This window comes from Panthera tigris, chromosome C2 (assembly GCF_018350195.1).
Source record: "Panthera tigris isolate Pti1 chromosome C2, P.tigris_Pti1_mat1.1, whole genome shotgun sequence".
NCBI classification, from domain to species: domain Eukaryota; kingdom Metazoa; phylum Chordata; class Mammalia; order Carnivora; family Felidae; genus Panthera; species Panthera tigris.
This window is the reverse complement of record NC_056668.1, coordinates 122,851,021-122,862,839: the sequence shown is the minus strand read 5'-3', so window position 1 is coordinate 122,862,839 and position 11,819 is coordinate 122,851,021. Positions and strand designations below refer to the sequence as shown.

Here is an 11,819-nt window from a genome sequence, read left to right as displayed (position 1 = left end):
TTGAGCTGAATGTTTAAAAATGTCAAAATGAAAACTACAGATGGGAGTTACCAATAAAATTGTTTTTTAACAGTGCCTGTAACAAAAATACAAAGAAAATCTTGTTACTCCACTCATTTTCCTAGGCCACAGGGGGATAACTGAAGTATATCTGAGTGCCTGGTTATGAATTTCTCTCACCAGAGTGGATGGTGCAGTATAAAACAACAAAAAGGTACTTCTTTCTGTATTACCAACTAGGTAGTTTAAACAGAGCCCAGCTTAATGAGGTTTCTGGGTTTCAGATCCTGATTCTAGAAGCAGGTAGCTACTAGACAAAAATCAGGACATAATAATCCAAGTATTAAAAAGTTAGGGCAGGGTTAGGAGGATGAGATCAAGAAAAAAGGGTTAAGAGAATGTGGGCTGATCCCTAGGTGAGGTGTAGTTTTGGTTCAGCCTTCTAAAACTAGAAGCTTATCTTCATTATTTAGAAAGGAAACTTTTGAGTATTTTCATTAATTCAAAAGATTTTATGAGACGTGATCTAGTGACAGTATGAAAAAAAAAATCAAAGCCCACATCTGTTTTACTTAACAGGAAGCAGTGATTTAGATGCGGCACATAAACTCCTAGAATGAGGAGAGCACTGTGCTCCCAGTGGGCCACAGCCTTTCCATATAAAAAAAATCTCAGGAGTTTCTTAGAGTCCAAAGAACTGTGGTCACGGTGGCAGTCAACACCTGTCCTTAATAATGGCCTGTGTAGCAGGGTTCACGGGAAACATTACACTTAGTCATCCAAAATATCTTCATCCAGGTTGATGTCTGTTGTGTCAATATCTTCTAATTCCAAATTATCCAGATCTACTTCTAGTTCGAGTAAACTCTGCAAAGAAAAGAGTTATTGGTAGGTAACTTTTTGAAAAGTTATCGGATTCCTGATCAAAAGAGAACCAAAGCAATAGTCAAGAGGGGCATTTTCTCATTTCAAAGCCCCTGCTCTGAAAGTGATTATGTCATTGAAATGCAGAGGCCTGCACATCCTGTGGCCATTCATGAGGAGGGAGGAGTGAGCCTGGGGTTCCCATGGGAAGTTTGGGTATAATGTCCTACCTTTTCTTCTTTGTTGGCTGTGTGGGAGGTCACAATAACTGGAGTAGGAGAAGCAGGTTTCCCATTAAGTTCCTGAAAGCCCAAGTGGAGAGAATAGAAAGATGAAGGAATTTGTTCAGGTAATTTTCCCCCAAGGAAAGGCTGTTCAGGATTAGGAAGTGGGACATGGTACTTAAAATGAACAAATCTTAACCAGATTATCTGATTAAGATATTCTACTGACCTGCTGAGCTGCAGATCTTGAGGGCTGAAAGCCTTTTGCCTCTTCCATAACATTTCTTTCTTCATTTGGCTATCAGAATAAAGCAATGATGAATAAAGCAGTGTAATCTGAAGTCCTAATTCATCTATGGACTTGGCCTAAATCCCAGATACTAGCTCTCAATCCACCAATAATGTATATAAATTATAAATGAGGCCTGGCTCCCTGGCAACTCACCGTGACAAGTGGGTACTGCTTGGCCGGCCACAGATCAGCATGTGTTTCCTTCACCCATTCTTCCACAACAAAGGCTTCTTTTAATCCAGGAAAAAGGTTTTCGTACTCTGTTGGATCAGCAAGGGATTCTGCTGCTTTCTGATTGACTTTTGAAAGATTTTCTCTCCAGAGTTTTACCACCCTGTTGTAGGTATCATGAAACCAAAGGGAAAGTGAGTTAAGTGTGCTCTAGTTTTTATCTGAACCATTTGTTCCTAAAATTAAAAGTCTGTACCTTGAAACCTGACTAGGTAAGTAAGTCCGGGCCAGGAAGGCAGCTTCTGGCAGTCGGCCAGTTCTAATCAGGAGTTCCAGGCAAGCATCAAGCCTAAAGATTAAAAAGGAGAGGCACTAATTATCAAGAATAAACAACGAAGTGTAGATGTAGTGTTGCAAAGTCAGCACTTCCTCCCCAGCTTCCACACATACTCCTCATTTCTGTCACTGAGCCATTAACTGGTCAGCACCAGTGTGTTACATAATCAATGGACTCCAAGAGTGTGAGGGGTAGGGCAGTTGGTGACCATTTTCAATCTCCTAATAACCTATTTTAACAATTCCTAAGAAGAACCTAAGGGGGCTTTTCAAGACCAGCTAAGGCAGCTTATATAAGCAAGCACATTTTAAGAGCTTTCAGGGGATATGGGAGCAGAAACTCGATTTCACAAGTGGGAACATCGAGGGCGGTGTCTCGAGTGTGGGCTGTGCGCAGCAATGTAGTGATGTCCAGCAGGGCAATGTCCTAGCATCTATTTGGTTTCTTTTTCGAAGTTTGATAAAGTGGATAATGTGTTTTAGAAGTCGTATGTTTTTCAAAAAAACAAAACACAGGTTTTTGGATATTAGAAAGGTAGCAGTACATACACCACACACATTACCTACCACCCTCAGCATCAAATAAAAGTCATAAACAATATTTTGCAGGAACACATGAATACTAAATATGATAAAAACAAGTGGCATAAGAGCAACTAATAATAGTATTTCGGAGTTTAGGTCAGGTTTTGCTATCAAGTAAGTTATAAAAAACTTTCAGGATATTTTTGGGTTTTTGAATTATGGACCTATTCCTACACATATGCAAATTTACAAACACATTATAAATACACATTGGGGTGCACAAGGTTTCTATAATGAAGCATGAGGTTTAAATGTATGCAGGGCAAGGTTAATGAATACTTCGTGTTTTACTTCATAATATGGTCAGCTAATGTTGAGATGATCTGGTCTGCACTGACTGCTAACTTTCAGAAGTATATGACATTTTTATGCTTTACAGTTGGGACTCAAATCTAGAAGTAACTGGCATCCTAAACCCCTTTATTCTTGCCATGGACAGGTCAGAATTACCCAATTTGGGCAAAATTATTTGCCTTTTGAGTACTATGGGAGCATCACAACAGCCTCCTGCCATGGGAAAATAAAATGGCTCAGGCAGGGAGAGGCAGGGCTTTTGAGAAACGGCTTTCACGTTTCTCTCAGTCCAAACCTCCTTGAACAGCTCATTTTGCTCAGACATTTCAACCAAATTGGTAAGAACATCCCTTGCTGAAGGCCAGTGCCACCAAGGTAGGACTGTGCTCCAACTGCCCCTACTAGCCAGGGTCTAGGCCAGGCATCCATCTGTCTCTTTCCAGGGTTCGTTCCTCTCTCAACCACCCTCAAAGTTGGCGAGTGCGGAAATCAGTGCTTTAAATTACTACACTCACCTTTTAGACCTTGATTTGATACTTACTTGCCCTGTAAAAAGTAGCTCATGAATGCCACATTATTCTTGCCGTCTCTCTCCGCACCCTCTGCTAGTTTATTCACCATACTAGCATTTCCAGAGGCAGTGGCCAAGAGCAACAGACCCCCATAATCCTGTGCATGGTGCAGGCACTCCTGGGCGAGGCCAAACTGACATTTACTAATGGCAAGTTCAGCAAGTTGTTTCCATTTCTGCTCTGACTGTAAGAAAGAGTTTCCAAGTAAACACATCTATGGAAATAAACATTTGAGTTTTCAACATCAATATTCTTCTGTTAACCTGAGTATTGTGCTGATAATGGGAGATATTTTACACATATACTGAGCTGTGCTTGTTAAATTGGTTCTATCAATCAAAATAAGAATGTAGTGACAAAATGTGTAATGAGAAAACAAGTTATTCGCATATACAAAATTCAAACACAAATCAATTTTAATGATGCATGAATAATCATCAAACCCATGTTATTTTTATTTTGTAATTACCCAGTAAGACTAAAAGTAATACTATCTAATTGGAATTTTAAGGTAATTAGATTGTAATTATTTTAATGAATGATTTCATACCATTTTTTGAAAGAATAAAATTATTTCATACATCCTTAAATATTTAACAGTAATATTATCTGTCATTTGTAGCTTCTCAGAAATCAAAATACTACACATTTAGATTATCTTAACATAGCTGAAATTTATTTAGCACATTTGAAATGAATTTACCAATAAATACTACATGTAAACCATGGTTGGGGGCCCCTCGATATGTAACAGTTCATTAAAATGTCATTAAATTGTGTCGAAATATTAAAATCTTTCTTTAAAACCAACAACTTTCTCACTAATTTGGGATACTGGCAAATTAGTGCTTTGTCTGCACTCCTAGAGTTCCCAGACTATAATATCTAGTATCTTACATCTTTTGCAAAACAGATCTCCTATAAGCTATGAAAACATTTTTTCTTCTTTTTTTTTTTGAATGTTTATTTTTGAGAGAGCACAAGTGGGGGAGGGGCAGAGAAGTGGTGGGGTGGGGGGAGATAGGATCGTAAGCAGGCTCTGTGCTGACATGGGGCTCAAACTGAGGAACCACAAGATCATGACCTGAGCTGAAGTCAGACGCTCAACCAACTAAGCCACCCAGGTGCCCCCAAAACACTTCTTAAATCAGAATGCTAAGAATATCTGCAGTAAAATCCATTTAATTTAAAGACTAACAAAATGCATTTTTTAAAAGATCAAAGAGAGGCACTAACGTCACCAAAGAGTGTCCCTAATGTGCATTTCGGAAAACTTTAATGAAGAGAACTTACACTAAACACACGTTAAGTACCTACTAACTTTTGCATTAGTTATGAAAAATCATGACTTAGTACATACCTCTGCTTCTACTGCTAATTGGTATGCAATTTTTAGTTCTCCAAGCTGAAGAGCAAGTTCAAAGCGATGCTCAGGATCTGTGGATACTGTAAGAGCTTGTTGCTTGAAGCCCTAAACAGAGAATAGATGTAACAATGTGTGGGCAGACTGTGTAGATTTACAGTGCACACACAGCAAATCATCATTGATCCACTCCGTCTTGAACTAAGAATACCCTGCTGACATAGAAACCCCACGGCCTAAACAAAAGAAATAGAATACTCTTTAATGAGAAGACAGAAAAATTAAGGAGTCATTAAATTAATTGGTAAGAACCAACCCAGCAGAGAGATTTCAGTCCCACAACGCTGTTTTCTAAGCAGTGAAAGTTGACTGATGTTAGCTAGATAAACTCCTGTAAAACTGGTAAAATCAGAAATTCAAAAGTAAACAGCTGTCAAGAACAAGATTTTGGAAACTTGACTGAACAAGAACCATTTCAAAAAAAGAAAGGCACAGTGGTGTAGACCTAGCTGTTCATAATCTACTCACTAAGCTAGGCTTAGAGTCATCTAGTCCAGTCCCTCAAAGAAAAGCAAGTCAAATGTAAAAGTCTTCCTTTCAGTTTTTCGTAATCTAGGTCATTTGGCAAACATTTGTTTCCAGGTCCTAATGCCAATCAGGTATCCTTACCTAGGACTTTACTATTGGTCTTACATCCACTTTATTTATCAGCCAGCGTTCCAGAGGGCAGGAAATCTAAAACTGTCTTCCATTTTCCACTGTGTCATAAAAACAGGCTTTAAAACCAACTACTGTAATTACCAAATTAGCTTCTCCTCTAAGAGTACTGATGGGAGTCTACACTGTGGGCAAGTTTTTCAGCTCTATGGATGCGGTGTGTTGGACAAAGCTCAGACTTCAAGAGACTTCACTGGAATGAGGAACGATGCTCAGTTACAGGGGGGTTAAGAGGGAGGAACTGGGCAGCTTTCTAAGTTCTGGCTGGATCTTCAAGATGGCTGTATCACTGTGTTTAAAATGTTTTAACTTCCCAGACTATCCAAGCTGTCCCTCCTCTCGTTCATCCATCTGAACAATGTAAACAAGGCATTCTGAATAATCTGCATACTCCTTTTCTTTCCTAGCAACTGGTGTAAATAATAAAAATCCAAGAACAGAGTATGTAAGATCTATGGAACTCATCAGACATAAGCAAAGCAGATGAAATTAGGTAGACTAAATCAACTTTTGTTTTCCCCCAAATCCCCACTGAAATGACACTAAAAGGATTCTTTTTTTAGGAAACAAATTCTGTTTTAAAAAGTATTTATTTAGAGAGAGAGTGGGAGAGGGGCAGAGACAGAATCCCAAACAGGCTCAGCGCTGTCAGTGCAGAGCCCTACATGGGGCTTGATCTGAGGAACCATGAGATCATGACCTGAGCTGAAATTAAAAATTGGAAACAACCCAACTGAGCCACCCAGGTGCCCCTAGGGCATAAATTCCTTAGGATACAGAAAGACAGAGGAGACCTCTGTAACAAAATTTTGGAAGCTAGAAAACTGGCAGAGGAATTTAAACAGTTAAAACACTAAAGAAAACTAATCCTAAATCAGGAGTGAGGACAGCATAGAAACAACTTCATTCACACATCAGGATCCCCAGTGGCATCTCATGGAAGGCAATGCTAAAATAAACAAAACTGCCTGAAAGTCTCTGTAGCAAGCAGGTAAGAAACAAGATACCCCAGGTCCCCACTCCTCTCCTCCCCCAACCTCTGGACACACACAGAAGACAGCAAGTTTATTCCTCGAAGAGGATAAACTAGAGGGTTTCCAGTCTGAGGGATATCTTATACATCTTTCAAGAGGAAAATAGGAAATTATGAGAATAGAGATTGAGACTAAATGAAATACCAGATGCTGAGACACCAACCTGTTTTCTACTTTGCATCCAGAATGATGGTGATTTAAGCTCAATCTTACCCCTTGGGCTGTAAACCCTAACCAGCCTAAGGGGTAACACTTACTAAAATATCAACAACCTGCGAGCTATATGTCAGCTAGAACAGTACCTGGTGCAATGTTCAGTGTTCATTAAATTCACAAGATGAACATATGGACCTTGAGCATCCCTAATCAAATGGCCCAGCCACATCCATAGTGTGAAGTCTGTATCGAACAAGACCTCTCACAAATTCAGGCCTTTTACCTGCTTCTTAGACCTCTCCTCTTAAATGAGGGCCCAAGGATCATCGGATGCGTGAAGAAAATCTCTAACAGGAAAGGCACAGATCAAAATGAACCAATAACAGCAACCTGAAGGAAGCATACCATGAAGGAATAAAAGAAAACCTCAAAACAACAACAAAACCTATCATTCAGACCCTGAGAGAAATAAACTTTTATCCATACACAAGAATAAGATTTTAAAAGTACAATAATAACAAAATGAGACTAGTGTAGGTGGCCTAACATTTCACTAACAGTTCCACAAAGAATACAGAAAGCTAAGGAAGGACATCATCAGAGAAATGAATCAAGAAAATCTCTCAGAAATGAGTGTCCAATTAAATAAACTTGTCTAATACCCAAAAAAATGAATTTGTTCATAATTGACCTCTACCAAGGCCCACCATCATAATATTTCAGAACAATAGGGACAAGGTCCAAAAAGCTTCCAGAAAGAAAAAACAGATCAGGTACCAAGATCAGTAATATAAAGCAGTAACACTTCAATAATAACTAGAAGCTAGAAGGCAATGGAACAAATGCCTTCAAAATTTTGAGAGAGAATTGCCTCCAGCCTAGAATTCTGTATCTAGTTAAATAGTCAAACAGGTTTTAGAGGAGAACAATGGCAGTTTCGGATAATCAAGGTCACAAAAAACTTTACTTCCAATAATAATCCTTCTCTCAGAAAACTACTGACGGACATGCTCCAGCCAGATAAGGGATTAAACCAGCAAAGAAGATAGGGGATACAGGAAACAATGGATCCAACTGAGAGGCAAAAAGAAGGCCCAACCTGATGGTGAGGGGATATCCATGATGATAGGAGATTTCAAGGAAATCTGGAGAACCACCAGAATCTAGTGAGAATTAACTCTAAGTACACAGAAAAATAAGCAAAGGAAAAAAGACAACTCCAGGGAAAACAATTGCAGGAAGGGAAAGCTACACTATACTAAATGGTTCAGCTGTGAGCAGTGTTTACATAGCTCTAAAAATGTAAACACTGAAAACTGATGTAATCAAAATCATCCAACTATAGTGGGAGGAGGACAGAAAAATGGCATGTATGTTGTATAAGTAGCAGGAGAGAGAAAGGTAAACCCTCATCTTCTACAGAGTGTTAAGTCACAAGAAATGCCTAAAGCTCAGTAACAGCATACATTATCTAGAGATGTAGAAATAAATTCCAAGAGAATCAACCAAAATAATTAAACTTCCACTTCCTTTAGGAAGCAGATATGATAGAGGGAAGGAAGTGCTGCTTTTTTTCCTTGAGCCTTGAAGAACTTTATACTTTGTGCACAACTTTGACTTAAAAACACTCCATTAAGAAAAAAACCTACCACCAATGCTAAATTTTATGTTATGTATATTTTACAATTAAAAAAAGAAAGAAAAGAAAAAGAAAAGCCTGCTAGGATAGAGAGAGAAAATGCAGGGCAGAAATGAAAATATTGATAGAATGGAAAAGAAGTCTACAGAAAGAGAAGACTGATAATCATTTCCAACAATTAAAGAAGGTACTAAGGGCATTAAGAAAGGACAAGGAAGCATATAATAAGTGACTTAAGTTTATAGGAGAAATTCCACTGCCATAAGGAAATCCGTGGCAATAAAGAAATAGTATTTTCAAATCCACATTAACATTCTTTTAAATTACTGGTTTAAAGAAAAAAACCCACAAAAGAAAACAAGCAAAAAGACAAAACAAAATCCTTTTACCTGCTTTTCCAGAAAGTGTGCAACTCTGGTCCTCTGTTCTTTTGGAATGGTAGGAAGAACTTTATCAGCCATGCTAAAATCCCTTCTCATGACAGCTGTCTGGTATTCCAGCACTGAAACCAAGAGAGAGTAGCTAACGATGTTCAGTTCTTTATCCCCCAGATAAAGCCTGTTGTCCTTAGGAATATAGCCCAGAAGATACATTGTTCTGTAATAGAAACAGAAACTAATTTAGGAGTAGGCCCAAATTAGTAGGTAAACATACACACATACACACACACACACACACACACACACACACACACATGCTACCTCTTGCTCAAAATCTTTCCACTTTGATGCAATTTTGATCAACAACAGCCCATCTATTAAAACTCTAACACTGAAAAATCAGGCCCATCACTGCTACAGGCCAGCAATAAGTTTCATTTAAAAAAAAAAAAGAAAGAAAAGAAAAGCGTAATTTTAAATTTAGGATGCTTAAGACACAAGCAAAGCAATTCTCAGTTACCTATCCAAGTGGGCAATGGTGACTATTTCTCCTCCAACATAATAATTTAATCTGTTCACAGAACTCGTGTAAATGAAGCAATCGCCTACCCACAGCCCTGTTTTCACAATTTCCTGAATCTCACCAAGAACCTGCAGAGAGAAGAGTCTATTATTACCTTATTCAGCATTAGAAATCCTGTTACAAAAACTGAATATGATTGGCGGTGATAAGGGAGATTAAGAAATGCAAAGTAGGGGCGCCTGGGTGGCGCAGTCGGCTAAGCGTCCGACTTCAGCCAGGTCACGATCTCGCGGTTCGTGAGTTCGAGCCCCGCGTCAGGCTCTGGGCTGATGGCTCAGAGCCTGGAGCCTGTTTCCGATTCTGTGTCTCCCTCTCTCTGTGCCCCTCCCCCGTTCATGCTCTGTCTCTCTCTGTGCCAAAAATAAATAAAAAACGTTGAAAAAAAAAAATTAAAAAAAAAAAAAAAAAAGAAATGCAAAGTAAAATCCTACTTCAAGAAAGAAAATACTTCCCTGGAATTTCTATCTTCTTTTTTCATTTAAAAACAGATTCCTGGATGAGTATTTATAATATAAAATCTCACTGCTGCATCAAAGCTGTTGATCTAAATTTCTTATATACATGAAACTGGAATAGGAAGTATTTCATAAAATCTTCCAGGAACATCTCCACGATAGGTGATTTATCTTTACCACTTGAGAGCTCATTTAAATCACTGGGTAAAATGTCTTAAGACCAAAACACCTAATTTCCTTACTGAAAGATATCAAAGTCATCTGAAGATTCCCTAAAATCAAAGTACAAATAAATATCTTTTAAACATATATACTTTCAAACTCTGATCTTTGAGCCAAGGCTTTAATCTTCACATTTCACCAGACTTCCTTAAATGTTTACTTTCCTCAAACCTAACTTAACAGAATGTTAAAATCAGTGAAGTTAGGTTACACGCATATAAATCATTTAAGAATGAAGGTAAAGTTGTGCTGATGCAGTCACCTCAAAGGCATCTTCAATGCCATCTTCTGTAACTCCTTCATGTGTTTCCTGTGCAGCCAAGACTTTCTCCGACAGATACTTAAGGATAAAAAATGACTCCTCGGTGGCAATACAGACCAGCTCTCCAGAGTCAGACCAGAAAATCTACATGACAAACAGAACAGACAAATGGTTTCGGATTTCCGAGTGGTATGACAAACTGCATACACTTTGTTTCTTACAAGATTCGTCTTAGGACAGTAAGTACGCATTGAACAATTTTATGTAGTGCATAGTGGGTATATACATACGTACACAGATACACGAACACACATATATATACATACACATGTGTATGTATATGCATTTAGAGGGTGGGCTGGGCTATTTGGTCTAGAAATGGAAAGACTAAAGGGAGACAGGAAGGAAACTGTCAGTGAACAGTGGATATAATGTAATTTAGGAGCAGCACCTATTCACTATTGCTCTAGAACAGTGTTTCTCAGCCTTTTTTTTTCCCATTATCACCCACATCCACCCACCCAGGAATGTTTTTAGACATTTTTCTCCTAATCACCCTCACCTACAAAATTTTAAATCCACAGATATTATATATATATTATACATATACAATTATATAATACGTGTTATATATAAAATTATATAACATATATATGCACACTGTATATACACACATATATATACTTGCATAACATATAAATACATGTGAATATCTATGCTTTATAGATAAAATTTTCTTCATCCTCAAGAAGCAATTTTTGCCGTTGGGGTACTAGTGCTCACTGAGAATGCATGCTATAAAAGATAGAACCAGGACCCAAGAGAGGTGGATTTGTCTCCAAAGAATTTTGTGACAATGAAAGCTGTCAAAGAAGCAGGTAGTTCCATAAGGTAGAAAACTTTGTCACTGGAGACATTTACCTAAAGTTTAAACAGCATCAGGGAAACTATGAAAAGGCTTTCTGATCTGATCCTGGATCTTTCCAAGTCAAGACCTCTCTGACTTCTTGTCTTCAAAGCAGGCTTTTCATACTCTGTCAAACGCCATTTCAAATATGAATAGCACTTGGCATTTGTATAAGTTTTCCTGCTTTTCAAAATACCCAACATCTACCACCTCATTCAAATACTGCAAGTCTGATTTTCTAAGTAATCTTGAAGTAAATGACACTGTGTCCAACACAATGGAACCAGGACAGCTGGGTACAAGGACATTTCTTTGCCTCAGGGACTCAGAGCTTCTCACAAAGTTACACATTCTAAAAGTGACAGTGAAGGGAAAACTCACATGTTTGGGCTGAATTTCAATTCTGCGTATGAGTTCTGTATTGTCCCAGTCATAGAAAGCTAAGCCGTTTACGGATCTGACTCCCAATAAGAAGCCTCCATAGATACCTGAAAAGACAAAAGATTTTTGGGTAGATGTTTCTGAGCCATTGCAAAGCTTCTAAAAATCTATCATTTATAAATAGCACTTACTTTCTGCTCCAAAATCTGGTTTAAAGGATTTTTTTTCCTTAAAGTTCTTAAATATCTTTACAACACTGTTGCTCTCTCTTATTGCATATCTGGGGGGAAAAGGAAGGCAAACACAGCATGTTATATACCAAACCATACTTCCATCGAATGTCAGAAATATCTTCAGGTATACTTGAGTAATGACTTATGAG

General features: G+C 38.2%; 1 protein-coding gene across 1 annotated transcript in view; it reads right to left on the bottom strand.

Annotated features, from left to right (window-relative positions):
- Positions 1–47: 47 nt before the first annotated feature.
- COPB2 (COPI coat complex subunit beta 2) overlaps positions 48–11,819 on the bottom strand; it is a 31,405-nt gene continuing 19,633 nt past the window's right edge. The window contains exons 11-22 of the mRNA XM_007087439.3: positions 11,629–11,717; positions 11,438–11,544; positions 10,150–10,293; positions 9,148–9,278; positions 8,637–8,844; positions 4,699–4,809; positions 3,308–3,522; positions 1,808–1,900; positions 1,534–1,714; positions 1,318–1,386; positions 1,095–1,166; positions 48–867 (exon numbers count right to left, since the gene is read on the bottom strand). Coding sequence (XP_007087501.1) covers positions 772–867; positions 1,095–1,166; positions 1,318–1,386; positions 1,534–1,714; positions 1,808–1,900; positions 3,308–3,522; positions 4,699–4,809; positions 8,637–8,844; positions 9,148–9,278; positions 10,150–10,293; positions 11,438–11,544; positions 11,629–11,717 — 1,516 coding nt within the window. The 3' untranslated portion in view covers positions 48–771. The remainder of the gene's footprint in view (positions 868–1,094; positions 1,167–1,317; positions 1,387–1,533; positions 1,715–1,807; positions 1,901–3,307; positions 3,523–4,698; positions 4,810–8,636; positions 8,845–9,147; positions 9,279–10,149; positions 10,294–11,437; positions 11,545–11,628; positions 11,718–11,819) is intronic.